The 15,270-nt window shown below is 33.1% G+C and overlaps 1 protein-coding gene across 1 annotated transcript; it reads left to right on the top strand.

Moving 5' to 3' along the window:
* The first annotated feature begins 1,857 nt into the window (after window positions 1-1,857).
* Window positions 1,858-6,336, top strand: LOC143082176 (BTB/POZ domain-containing protein kctd15-like). Its single transcript, XM_076257737.1, has 2 exons — window positions 1,858-1,974; window positions 5,465-6,336. The coding sequence occupies exon 2, from the start codon at window positions 5,492-5,494 to the stop codon at window positions 6,230-6,232; it is 741 nt and encodes a 246-aa protein (XP_076113852.1). The 5' UTR covers window positions 1,858-1,974; window positions 5,465-5,491; the 3' UTR covers window positions 6,233-6,336.
* The last annotated feature ends 8,934 nt before the right edge of the window (window positions 6,337-15,270 follow it).

Raw genomic sequence — 15,270 nt, 5'->3', positions numbered from 1 at the left:
TCTTTCCTAATGGTGAGGTTGTCCCACATTATGTCTGGGCAGTTGAAATCGCCTGCAAGTATGATGTTACTGCTTTTGTTTTCCTCTGTGATTTTTTCCAGAGATTTTTCTAGTTCTTCTAGTTGGGCTTTGTTTCTATGTGGCATGTAGAATGAGCCGATGATTAGGTCTTGGGCTGTTTTTAGTTTGATTGTTTCAAGAACTTCTTAAATTGTATATTTAAATTTTCTAAACATCTTCCTCTAGGGATCACTATTTCCAATCCATAAAACATTATTGGTATAATATAAGTATTCATATAATTGACATTGAGGTTTGTGGATCTAGTCCATTTTCGCCATAAAGTCCAACCCCCATTAAACAATAAAGTGTCCTTCTTGCTTTCTTTAAATTCTCATCTATTGTAGCTTTAATACATGCATCATCGTCTGTACGACATATTCCTATATGTGTTGCTTTATTAGAAGTTGGAAGAACAGAATTGCCTAAATTCCAAAAATTTTCATTTACTTTCCCATGATGACGTGATTTCGACTGTATAACACAACTTTTTGCTGGTTGTAGTAAGTATGCCTCACGTTTACTATAGGGAAAACGGTACTATTTATTCTGCCATAGGCGACAATATTAACATTTTCTAAATTTACAACTTTTTAAGATAAAAACCTGGATAAAACAGTTATATGTTGTGTTAGTACTTTATTATTGTGTTTTAAAAATTAAAGCCAAATAGTATCATGACCAACTTCCAACGGAGCTTGTTTATGTTATCCATGCCCACCGTCATTTTGCACCAAATTTGTGAAATTTTGCAAGTCTTTTCAAATAGTTCTCTAGAAAATATTTCAAACCCCTGGATAAGGCCACACAAGCCAACCCCTGGATAAGGCCACACAAGTCAACCCCTGGATAAGGCCACACAAGTCAACCCCTGGATAAGGCCACACAAGTCAAACCCTGGATAAGGCCACACAAGTCAACCCCTGGATAAGGCCACACAAGTCTGAATAGGTTTCAAAATTTATGTTGTAAATATACACACTGCAGTTATTCATAGATAAATAAAAAATATATTGTACCCTTACATCCAACCACAGCGCTCCTAATTTGACTTCCTTCACCTGCCTGTACACAAAAAGCTCGTCTAATTACAGGAACTTGCGTTCTCCAGTCCAACACAAGTAAATTTAACCAACATGAAGTTAGCTCTGTTTGTCCACTGTGTCAATATGAAGATGAGGATATAGTTCATTTCATTTTAAAATGCAACGCTCTATTTAAATACAGAAAATCATATATAGAAGAATTGGAAGTGATAATAAACAGCATAAGTAATCCAAATACGTGCTCATGGAATAGTCTGGTTGGTGATTTTGGTCTATTAACACAGTTGATTCTTGACCCTAGTGTTTTGATAAAACAGAAAATATTGTCATGTAGTGAAAAGACTCTCACTAAAATAGAGGATTGCTCACGAAAAATGTGCTTCTCCCTACATTGTGGAAGATCATTGATCATAAACTCTGAACATTGATTGTCAAACTTAGAACTGTGATAATAAACTCAGATTAGTGATTATAAACTCAGAACATTGACTTTAAACTCAAGAGACATCAAGGGTGTACATATTCTAAGGCTCTTAACCCAAATGTTTATATTGAATTTATATTGAATTTCTATGTAAATAGTATTGATAAGATAATCCCTTTAATGTGACTATACATATCATTAATGAACATTTACCCATTTATGGGGTGCACCAATATAGTGGTGGAAATACATACCAAAGAAGAAGAAGGCCAACCTAATGCTGGGAAAATTAAATACTACCGTTTTCCCTAAAATGTAATGGAGTGGATAAATCAAAGACTTGTTCGGAATTTTATCAAATCCGTCATCGACTCAGATTTTTATTCGACTTGGGAGTTTCCGGATTTTTTTCCCAAAAGGATGAAAAACGAAGAAATGCTAGTGGTAATCAAAGCTTAGTGTTTAGTTCATTTAATCTACATACTAATATCCCATATCCTATTTATACCAAGCGCGCAGCAGTCTGTACTTCAATGTGTATTTACCAGTTTACTGTGTGTGACCTTGGAACAGTTTTATGTTCTGGTCTTTCTAAGTCTTCAAACGAAAACAGACACTTTAAAATACAGTTTCATTCCAAATACCATTAAAGACTGGAACCTACTACCACCAGATATCTTCATCAAAATTCAGACAGCAGAAGAACCAGCTAAAACCTTTAGTGAAATTGTAAGGGGGGCCCCATCTTAAGTAAATTACTTGACGCACACGCGGTGTATTAATATCCTTGGATGTATCACCGTAAACCTATCAAGATTTAGATGAGTTTGAAGATACCAATTCTGGCTTTTAGTTTTACTCAATGGGACATACGGGATGTAGACAATTTAAATGGACTGAACCTGGTTTTATATATATATAGCTAGCTAAACCTCTCACTTGTATGACAGTTGCATCAAATTCCATGATATTGACAACGATGGGTGAACAAAACAAACAACCAATAGCATGAATTGGTTAAAATGTCAAAAATAGGGGAACAGCAGTTGACATTGTGTTATCATCTTAATCACTTAAGCGCAAAAAGGCATACATCAAATTTAACAACCTCATTCATTGCTTTTTTCTTCTTTTTTTTATATTATACAATTTTATTTATCTATGTAAAATCCACCCATTAAAGATTTCACATAGATAAATAAAATTGTATAATATGAAAATGCTACAGCCTAATTACTCTGTCCACACTTTGAATGACAAATTTATTTTATATCTACCTGTGTGACATCAGATTAACATTAACTGTGATGTAGAATCGTGTGTCTAACGTCACACAGGTAGATATAAAATAAATTTGTCGTTCAAAGTGTGGACAGAGTATAGACTGTAGCACTTTAAGGCATATCCTCTGCAGAATCTTAATTAGAAGTTCCCTTGTCCTTCTTTCTGCTTGTCTATAATATGCTTATTGTGAATTTCTTCTAAAAATTATCAAAGAAACACAAAAGTGCATAAAGACAAAGCATTAATTTAGCAATTATGAAAGACAAGAACACAGAATTAAAAAATAGAACAATAATACAATGACGGGATGTATACATGTAAGTACAGCACCACATCATCTGTATCAAAGAAACACAAAAAGTCATATACATGTAGACAAAGTGAAAGATACAAAAATTAGAGAACAGTAACACAATGAAGGGATGCATATTGTACAGACTGAGAGTCACGTCAAATGGTAATTTCCAATGAACTTTTAGAAACTAGTTTAGAAACAAGTAATGACATCATGGTCAGATCACAAAAATCAGATCTTTAATAATTAAATTCAGCTTACCAGGTTCATGATGTTTACCATCCATTTTTAACATATAAAATACACAGGGATGATTCCAGGTGTTTTCAAATGGGTCCCTTGAACATCAAATTGAGAATTTTTATTCTAATTGGGAATTTTTCAAGCATAAAATCTAAAACGAAAAAACATTATTTTCCTGTTAACGGAAAATGTATATTATTAAGTTTAACCTGTACACTGATGTTCATGTAAATTGTAACATTTTGAATAATTCTGGATGGGCTACTTACATGAATATCATTGAACATGATGCACTAGTCTATCATCTTAGCTATAGTTACCTAGGCCTATTACAAAAACATATATTTCAGCTAACATAAACCACTGAAAAAAATCATTCATCGGGTATTTTTTCAACAGCAGGTCATCTCTATAAATTTACCTTGATTCAAATGGATTTCAAATTGAACTGGTCAATTGTCGAATTCAGTAAAGCAATTACAAAAGTTCAATACTTAATTTATAAGATATTTAAAGCATAAAGCCATTGAACCAGTGTTCTTTAAAATTATTTGGATCATCTTCAAAATTTTTGAAATAGTTCCATAATGATGACATCGTATATCATGAATGGTCTATCATCAACATTATTTTCAAAAAACGCTCAAACTTTTGTCTTTTGAGGAAATAATTTCTTTTACAAAACAAGTTTTCATCATATTATATAACCGGCTCTGCTGGGCAATCTGCTTTTACGAGATCGGCGCCCATTAAACTTTATCCATCAATGTTATATCAAAATTTGAATTTGCCCTCTGCCCAGGTCTGCTTTGACACCCATTTTTATCAACCTGCTGGGCAATCTGCTTTTACAAGATCGAATACTCCCATAACATATTAATCAATTGAATTTGGCTGCTAAAATTGTTTGCCACATGTTGACATACAGGGCCGTAACTAAGTTTCAAATTCAGGGGAGGCAGGGGTTTGGGCCGCCGATTTAGGCCCCATAGAGAGGGGGATGGGGGCGCAGCCACACACCCACCCCCCCCCGCTGATTTTTTTTTTCTCTCAGTAAAATGGCTAAAAATGACCCGTTTTCCTTCGATTTCCTTAGTTTAAGAAACATTAGTATTGCTGTATCCTGGAAGCAATTTTTATGCAAACATCTATTATTTGTATTTAAAGATATTTTTGTTAGAAATCAAACTGGTAATTTAAAAAAGGCAAAAAACATATGTTAAAAAAACATATAAAGCAAGATCATAGAACGCAAGATATTTTTTTATCGAGGACCTTGACTCGATTCCAATATTGTTGAAAGCTGAACAGACATGTATATAACTACAACTAGGGACTTTCTATACTAAGTTTTATATACCGTATAGAAAGTTCCTGCTAAAACGAATGGGAGTGTTTAACTACTAAGGCATTAACCATAATGTTCCCGTACGATCGGGAGACGTTAAAAAAAAATGATCCAACAGCTGATTCAGCCGGTAACGAATTTCCGATATCATAAAAGATTCACAATTGTCGAAAGCAAAGTTTCAAATATATGTGTTCTCGTATGAATACTGAATAACAGACCACACGAAAAAAAACAAATACTGAAACGGTTCACTATTGATCAAAAATCTGAAAAATGACATATATAGACCTATATCATGTATCATGATAACACTGTTAAAACTGTAAACTTATGTTGTTTATAAAATAAATTCAAGTTCTTCGTGTACATATTGTCAATATTTCATTTTATTACTTCAAAAAACAAATTTGGTGTAGAAAATTCAGGGGAGGCAGTTGCCTTCCCTGCCTCATAGGTAGTTACGGCCCTGACATAACAAAATCGTTGTTAATAAAATGCGAAAAAGGCTAACGCATCGCCAGTAAACTTAATTTGCGACCATCAAATCCCCAATTGATGCCGTCGGAGCTTAAAATACAATACAGTTATATCTCCTACATTGTAACTATAGGTCACCATACAATTTTCAATAATGAGCACAGCCCATACCGCATAGTCAGCTATAAAAGGCCCCGAAATGACAATGTAAAACAATTCAAACGATATGTTTAAATATGTAATAATTCCCTGTACATGTGGAAATATACATTTATATATTTTAGGCAGAGATGTCACAGAAATAAAGTGTAATGCATCTTGACAACCAGCTGGAAATGAGTGGGTCTGAGATAATACACCTAAATGTAGGTGGCACTGTTTACACTACAACAAGATCTACATTGTGCAGATATCCAGATTCAATGTTAGGAGCCATGTTTAGAGGAGACATTCCATCAAGGCTAGATCTGAATGGACATTATTTTATAGATAGAGATGGTGAAATTTTTAAATATATTTTGAATTTTCTCCGATCATCAAAACTAAGTTTGCCAAATGATTTCAAAGATTATGACTTACTGTTAAGTGAAGCTGACTTTTACCAGATTAGTCCCTTGATAGAATTAGTGATACAGACACAAGATGATTCCTCCCAAAATAAATCTCATACTCATTACTTAGAAATTATAGAGGTTAGGATAGGGACAACTGCAACAATGCCGTCCAAAAACTCACGAGTAAAAACAATAATGATAGGTAGGAAAGATGTCATTTTGTCATTACCCATACAGTTGATAGGTGAGGATGCCATTGAACGCCTGGACACAACCAATGGTATGGATTATGTAGAATTAGAGTTGAACAGTGCGAACATCAGATTGAGGCTTGCAGAAACACTGAAAAACAGTAACTGGGAACTAGTTCATTCTAACTTGTCATCGTCATCATCAGTAAAGAGTGCTAACGGTGGGTCCCTGTGTATAGAACAAACATACAGAGATCGTTGGATGTTAAATCTGCCAAAAATAAAAAAGTTTGTAACATACATGTAGATCTTTTTCCATTTCCTCAAATTGTGATAAAAAAAATGCTCCTTTGCTTTGCATGCTACACAGATAAATTATCAGTGGTGGATCCAAAAAGAGGGGGGGGGGGGGGTTCCAAGGGTTGAAACCCCATTTTGTTTTGACAATCAACACATTTGAATAGGGACATATGATTGAAACCTTTTTCATGGTCACGTATACAGTTTAATTGGTGGTGGGAGTCAGAGAACCCAAAGAGAACTGCACATCTTAGGAAAGTTAGCAATCCTAGTCAACTCAGATCAAAGTTGACCGCACCTTACTGCAAGAATATTTTAAATGCACAATATTAGTCACTAGTCAGTAGTGTAGGTCTTTTATTGATCAGAGCATAAGGTTTTGGAGTATGTGATGTTAATTTACATACCGGTATGACATCGGTATATTCCAATCCATAATTTTCACTCACTCAGAATTACCTCCCTTTGAATGTTAGATTATTAGATCCATTCCACTACCTTCCTCATTTGAAAGGTACATCTTAATGAGTCACTGATGAGTCTTATGTAGACGAATCGCGTGTCTGGCGTATTAAATTATAATCCTGGTACCTAAGATATATATTTATCTTTAAAAGGCCTTCTAATCCCTTGAGTAATACCTCAATTTTGGAAGCACAAGTGAACAGTTGATAGGGAATGTTGAATTAGTTTTTTAAAGAATATAAGAAATAAATTACTTTAGAACAGACATTCAGTCATGTGGATGTGTCAAGAACATGTATGGCAAAGGAGCATTATAAATCTGTGTGGATGCATATGTGTCAAGAACATGTATTGCAAAGGAGCATTATAAATCTGTGTGGATGTGTCAAGAACATGTATGGCAAAGGAGCATTATAAATCTGTGTGGATGCATATGTGTCAAGAACATATATTGCAAAGGAGCATAAATCTGTGATGTGTGGTTGGATTTGTTAATTTTTATTTATTTTTATTTCTGTTGTGTTTGATAGTTTTAAGAGTGTTTATAAGATGTTTTACTTTTTGAAGTGGATTTTTATTTATTTTGATGTATTGTATTTTTAAGTACATACACAAATTCATCCAAACTTGTTAAGGAATGATTTTATTTCAGTATTAAGTTCTGTAAAGAGTGTTCATCAAATCTTTTTTTGTCTATTAATTAGGGAGCTACCATTTGATTTTTATGGGGGGGCTAGGATGAAAATTTTGTCCTGCATTTTTTTTTAGCTGTAATCTCTGTCCTGCCTTTTTATTTTTCACTCTGTTCGGTCCTGCCTTTTTTTTTTTAGTTTATCCTGACTTTTTTTTACCTAAATTGTCGTCCTGACTTTTTTTTTTGCAAGTGTCTCATCCTGCCTTTTTTTTTACTCAAAACTCCTGTCCTGCCTATTTTTTTCAAATTTCATCCTAGCCCCCCCATAAAAATCAAATGGTAGCTCCCTTATATGTTTATACAATTGTGGCAGCATATCAGATATTGTCATTTGTCGATTATGATAGTAACAAAAATTACATATTGGGTTAGTCCCCAAAATATCTCATATTGGGTTAGTCCCAAAAATATATATATTGGGTTAGTCACAAAGAGGACACATTGGGTTAGTCACAAAAATTAAAATTTAAGCATAGGGTTAATTTAAAAAAAAAAAAAGACACACATTGGGTAGGTCACAAAAAAATCACACTTTGCGTTAATCACAAAAATGACACATATTGGAGTTGTCACAAAAATGACACATTTGGTTAAATATAAAAATGATACATATTGGGTTTGTCACAAAAATGACACATATTGAGTTAATCACAAAAATGGCACATATTGGGTTAGTCCCAAAAATGACACATTTGGTTAAACACAAAAATGTCAAATTCGGTTAATCGCAAAAATGACACAAATTGGGTTAATCACAAAAATGACACATAGCATCTGGTTAATATGTTAACAGTAAAAAAAAGTAGAAATTTAAATGTTTAATGTTTTAAAGGTCTTGGAGATTAGCTGATACAAAAGGATACTGAGGAATACATCACATCAACCTTGAATCAACTTTGGAATCTGTTAGTCACATTAAGTGCTACTTTAGAAATCTAATCTTAGTTAGATAACCTAATTACCATTTATTTTTTATCTACATAAAATAAAAACAGGTATTTGGTTGGTCCTTATTAGCTATTCTAAAAATCTGTGCTATTCATTGACATAACAGAAAGTTAAATGACTTTACGGGACATGTAAAATATTGCCCCTTTATATATCATTGACCCAGTGCAGAATTGTTTCCCTTGAGCTAAAAAATAAATCATAAAAACTGTACTCATTTGTATTCTAAAATTTTGGTAATTTTGGAGTCTAGTTCATTTGTGTTTGGTGATCTGATAATATAAAAATTTTGTAAAATAATAATAAGAGCACTGGCTAGTTTTATTATTACATTGAATTCCATTTCAGCAGAAGAAACCTGTCATTCTGTAAAATATTAACATGTTATTTAGAAAAGGTTATTTTGTCTGATTCAGATTGGAAATAACTGATATAAAACATATCAATAATATTAATATTAAAATGGAGTCTAATCTATGCCATTTAGTCTCTAGTGGAGAGTTGTCACATTGCTAATCGTACCACACCTTCCTATTTTTATGTATTGTATGAGTTATCTCCACGATCATATTGGTTAATGTCACAAACATAGGATATTCTACAGGTTTTTACTCTTTGCTGAATGTTGAATGACTGCAAACAAGGCATAAGTTTAAATATGAAAGAAAGTTGGGTATACATCTGTGAGACAAAACCCAACAACACCATATATCAATAACAACAAAAAGAAGACTTATAGGTCAACATACTGGTTTCACTAATAATAAGAGTCTATATCACTTTTTGGTCCTTAACATGCATGAAATATATGGCACTGGACATAAAGAAAACATGAACAAAATAAAATTAAATAACAGTAAAATGTATATTCTCAATTCAATGAAAGTTTTAAAGTGCTTATTAGATATTATGCATTATTGAAATTTTCTTATGATTAATTTTCTTTTTAGTTTTTTTTTTGTGGGGGGGGGGGGGGGGGGGATTTCTTAGAGTTTTGCAATTTAAGATTTTTCAAAAACTCAAAAAGACCAATTTCTATTTTCCAAAGGATTCATTTTATATGAAATGATAATTTTCCACTTAGTACCAAATTGTAAAAGAGTTTTCTGCTTATCCCAAAAACCCCAAAAAGGAGAAGAGAATTTAGATTAAAATAATGAATCATACTAAGTCTAGCTTACTCTAAGTTAAAGTTACATGTGATTTAAGAGCATAATAGATATTTACAAAGAAGATGTTAATTTTGATGATAATGACCAAATGCATGTTCTTTTAATATATATCTCTCTATCTTCTTATCTTAGCTAATCTTTTTATATATTTGTATATTTAGTACTTTATGTATATAGTACATCTGCATATATTCTGTTATATATCTGTATATCAGCACCTGTTATATGTGTCAAATATCATAGCTCTATATAGAAGGGTCTGGATGGGGTTTACAGAATTGGAAATAACGGGCCAAATTTACAGAAAATGGACCATAAGATAAAGAAAAGAGAAAAACAGGGCAAAAGATAAGAAAACAGAATAATGGGTGGCTAAGATATAAAGAATACAGAATTATCATTAAATGGGCTAAAACATGTGATGAATATAGAATGAATACATAAAAATTAAAGGTTACAGAATTTAAGGATTTACCATCCAGACCCAAATATAGTGTAGCTGCTTAGCTTATTATATTATATATATTGTTTTTCTAGATTCGTTTCACCATTTGAAAAATGCTAGTATGGCTTCACACTGCTTTATATCTGTATTTTTACCTGTTTATGTATTCTGGATCACCAATTCATATTTGTTATAATTGTTTGCTGATATCATAAGACAAGACATAGACACTTTTTTCTGACATAATGTTATGTAGTTTCTTAAATAATAAATTTTTAATTCATAAACTATTATAAGCTAATAATATGTTTTGCCTATACTTTCATAAATTTCAATTGCTAGCAGCACAATATAGACAATACCTGTGAATTGACCTGATAAAATAACAATGTGAGGATAAGGCTTTGTAACAAGAAAAAACATTGCTCTAAAAACATTTTTTTTTCATTTAGTGCCATATCCTTATATCTTTTCTATGTCAAGTCAATATACTATTGTTGACTTTATACTGCAATCTGAAACAATGGTATACCTACTTAATTATTTTGAGCTCACATGAAAGGCCAAATGTGGTTTTCTTTTAATTTACTTGGCAAAGGTCGTCCGTTGTCGTATGGAAACTTTTACAAATATCTTTTCCTCTATAACTTTTAGACCAAATTTAATCAAACTCGGCCACAATCATGATTTGGGTATTTTGTTGAAAAAATGTGTTGAAGTTAATGAAACATTAATGTATACAGGGACATTTATAAAGAATTTATAATACTATAATTAGTTATTAGAACCCAATATGACTCAAAGTAATGGTTTTTTGTCAACAAATGATTCAATTAAAATTTGTGTGTGTAAAAATATGCTGAATAAGCTATTCTTTCAAATTGATAATGTTTGATTAAAATGATGGCTAATTGCATAGTTAGCTCACCTTATTGTTATTTCTAGATTTTCTAGTGTATTTTACCCAAATCGTAACTTGAAATATACATTGTTGCATCATTATAGATTTTGAACTAAAATTAATGTAAACTTGCAGGTTTTTATACGCCTGCAAAAAATTGTGCAGTCGTATATTGGTATCGCGTTGTTGTCGTCGTCCACGTCGTCAGAAGGCACTAAGTTTCCGGACAATAACCTTAGTTTAAGTGTATGGATCTTTCTGAAATTGTACCACAAGGTTCTATACCAAAAAAGGAAGGATTGATTTTGGGCGTTATGGCCCTAACTGTTTAGGAATTAGGGTAAAAAAAACAATACTTTTCTAATACTTTGTACAAATTGCTTATTTCTTGACTAATTTCAATAGGGTTTTATTCTTGAATTCTTGGGGTTCTTAAATATGCTGAATCTAACCATGTATTTAAGTTTTTGGATTTTGGGCCCCTTTTTTAAATTGGTCCACATTGAGGTCCAAAGGGTCCAAAATTAAACTTTGTTTGATATCATCAAAAGTTGAATGATTCGGGTTCTTTGATATGCTGAATTTTACCGTGTATTTAGATTTTTTAATTTTTTGGTCCAGTTTTTAAATTGGTCTACATTAATGTCTAAAGATTCCAAAATTAAACTTAGTTTGATTTTAACAAAAACTGAATTCTTGGGGCTCTTTGATATGCTGAATCTAAACATGTATTTTGATTTTCGATTATCACAGTTCTGTTCTAGTCGTAGATTTTTTTAGCCGTGGAACTGTCAGGATCAGTTCCAGGTTGAACTGTGTAAATCAGTTCTAGGTAGAACTTACGAATGACCAAATCAGTTCTTGGTTAGAACTGTTCTAGCTAGAACTGTCTTAAAAGTTTCAGGAGATAGTTCCACATTTGTCCGCTAGAACAGTTCTCCTTCAGATTATGACAGTTAGAGCAGTCAGGATTCTACTTCGTCAAAATTATCTCCCCATTATGCCAGTTCATTTTCACAATCGTGGAAATGGAAGCCATTGTAGGGATGACGCGCTGCCAATTTTGCTCTTGGAAACCGATAAATTTATCCACATTGCATCATTACGATCCTTATATGTTCTTCTTCTTTCTTCTTTAAGTTTTCCAGTTTTCCATCTGAATAAAGATGATTAATAACTGGTGCATACGTGGCCTATTTATTAAAATTAAGTTATATTTACAAACAGTGCAAAGAACAGATGTAGTGATTAAAACTATGTACATGAGATGAAGTTTTTTAAATAATAGTGGAGAGAACAGCATATGATAGCTGATCTCTGAAAGAGTCGACTGTCTGTGTATTTACTACTGTGGTTGGTAAAAGATTCCATTGAGTTATTGTGTATGGGAAGAATGAAAATCTGTACGAGTCTTTTGATGTATGAATATGTCTGAAGGTGTGAGAATGATGTTTTCTGGTTCTTGAGTCTGATGGAATGAGAATTGTGCTAGATGGTATAGCAACAAGTTGATGTGTGATCTTGTACATCATAACCAGTCGTGCACGCAGTCTGCGTTGTGTCAAAATAGGCCAGTTTAGTGTGTTCAGCATGTTTGATACACTACTAGTATTATGATACCTGTTGCAGGCATACCGAGCAGCTCGCCTTTGGACCATCTCTATCTTTGAAATAGATTCTGAAGTGTGGGGGTCCCAAACTGAGCAAGAGTATTCGAGTTTGGGACGGACAAGTGCTTGGTATGCCTGGCTCTTGATGTTTTGATTTGATGTTTTCAGATTTCTTCGAAGGAAGCCAAGAGTTTTGTTGGCCTTTGATATATTGTCATCTATGTGTTTGTCCCATTTAAGGTTTGATTGTAATGTGATGCCTAAGTACTTAGCAGATGTAACAGATTCTAGTATATGATTGTGGAGAGTGTAATTATGTTTTAAAGGTTGACGTTTAGTTGTTACAGAGAGAACATTACACTTGTCTGGGTGGAAGGCCATCAGCCAGTCCTCTTCCCATTTTGCAGCTGCGTCAAGGTCAGCTTGCAGTTTTAGGCAGTCACTCTGGGATTTAACTGGCATGTATAAGATACTGTCATCAGCAAATAGTCTTAGTTTGCTATGTGTAAGGTAGTCTGGAAGGTCGTTGATATACGCCAAGAATAAGACAGGACCTAAGACAGTACCTTGAGGAACCCCAGAGGTGACTGGGACTGTGCTTGATGATCTTCCATCCAGAACAACTGTCTGGGTTCGATCAGAGAGAAATGCAGAGATCCAATTTAAAGTGTTTCCATTAATGCCAAAATAGTGTAATTTGTATAGTAAGTGACGATGCGGAACTTTATCAAAGGCTTTCGCAAAGTCCATTATTACAAGGTCTGTTTGTGTATTTGAATTGTTTGTGGATTGAAGTTCTTGAATGAAGGAGAGAAGTTGTGTCTCACAAGAACGAGAGTGCCGAAAGCCATGTTGAAGGTCGTACAAGATGTTATTTGATTCGAGATGTTTCATAATGTGTGATGTTACTATGTGTTCCATTAACTTGCAGCAAATACAAGTTAATGAAATAGGTCTATAATTGACCGGTTTATGCTTATCCCCTTTTTTATATGCTGGTGCGACTCTAGCGTGTTTCCAGTCGTTAGGTGTAATACCAGTGTTGTATGATTTGTTAAAGATTAAGCATAGTATTGGTGCAATTTCTGTCTTCATTTCTTTCAGTAAGCGGCCACTGATGTTATCTGGGCCGGTGGCTTTATGTGGGTTGATCTTATTTAAGAGTTTTTCGATCCCATTTGGTGTTATATGTAATTCGCTGATATTAGGATGTGAACTGATGCCTTTGTTTGGTATTGGGTCATCTGTAACTGGGGTAAATACAGATTGAAACTGTTCGTTTAAGAGATTTGCTTTCTCTGTGGCGTCTGTAATGATGTTGCCGTCTTTCTTTAGTGCAGAGATACCAGATTTGTCAGTTCTTATTGACTTGATGTATTGAAAGAGTTTCTTAGGTTTGCTCTGATTTTGTATTTGAATGTCTGGTTCATTAATTGGAAGATCACATATAAGTTTTTCAATATATTCCCAGTAGGCTTTCCTTTGATCTTTTTGTACCTGAGCTTTCATCTTTTTATATTTCTCCGTGTATTCGCTGTTTTTTCGCTTTTTGTAAAGTTTGTTTTTCTTGTTAATTTGTCGTCTTAATTTATCAGATATCCACGGTAATCGATGTTTGTTTCGCAGGATTTTTGATGGAATGTGTTTTTCGACAGAGCTGATGAGTTTGGTTTTAAATAGTTCCCATAGCTCATTGGTGTTAAGAGAATCATAGTTGTCAATGATTGATTTGTAGATGGTACCTATGTCAAGTTTAATTTCGTCCCAGTTGGCTTTGTTATACTTGTATACTTTTTGTGGGGTTTCTCTTATTCTTATGTTAGTTGTATTTTAAATGACAAATGTATCAACTAGCTAATGAGCATCAGTTAATGATCTTGTCTGCATTGATTCAACTTAAAACTATCGTCTGATTGGTTGTCAGGCGGAATTTTTGAAAATTCATTAACATTTAAAAAAAATTCTAATTAAATATTTCGTGGAAGGGCAGACTAGATTTTTTTTGGTGGTTGAAGACTATAAACCCTATTTGTCACACACAATAAAATATAATTTTTCGAAGATATGTATTTTCATCATTCAACTTGAAAGACTTTCTTCAAGTACTTTCAGTAAAATAAATAGCTATTCGAACACACCTACTCTGTTTTTGTGATTCATTAGATAAGTATTTCACTTGACCCATATATTTCATCTTTTAATACTGTGATTTTTTTATGTTATAAAGTCAACCTGTAGCTTTGAAATTTAAAAATGATCGAATCTGAAGCGATACTATGTATGAAATATTCTTGCTTTGTACGATATCAAGACAAAATATTCAACGCAAACACGCCCTAACAATTGTTACCCATTTTTGGGAATTTTTTCTTGAGTCAAATAATGGAAGGGCAGACACGAAAATTACGGAACTAATAGATTGATATGTTTTCCGTCCGTGGTAATTTTTTTTTTAAATCGGAGGTTATGCATTTTCTACATCCAACTTGAAAGATACCCATGTCGTCGACTTGATATCTAATTGTTCTGCTTAACTATGTACTAGATAAATCGAAAACTTATGCAAAAGGTGTTTTTAAATAAAACACTTAGTAATTAAGAAGAAAATTGCAATTTTGTCTGTTTCTATTATTTTTTAAACTTTTTGTCACCATAGTAAACATTACAGTAAGCATTTATCGCCTTCTCTAACAAAGAGCTTCGATTCTTTTGTTCTATTTCAACCGGGTTTCCGACTGAGAGGTAATCTCCATTGTATGTACATCTCCTATGTACTTATCTATTTTAAATGAGAATAACTTTTGATGAAA

This window comes from Mytilus galloprovincialis, chromosome 7 (assembly GCF_965363235.1).
Source record: "Mytilus galloprovincialis chromosome 7, xbMytGall1.hap1.1, whole genome shotgun sequence".
NCBI lineage: Eukaryota > Metazoa > Mollusca > Bivalvia > Mytilida > Mytilidae > Mytilus > Mytilus galloprovincialis.
The sequence above is the reverse complement of the archived record's forward strand: the minus strand, read 5'-3'. Positions and strand labels throughout refer to the sequence as shown.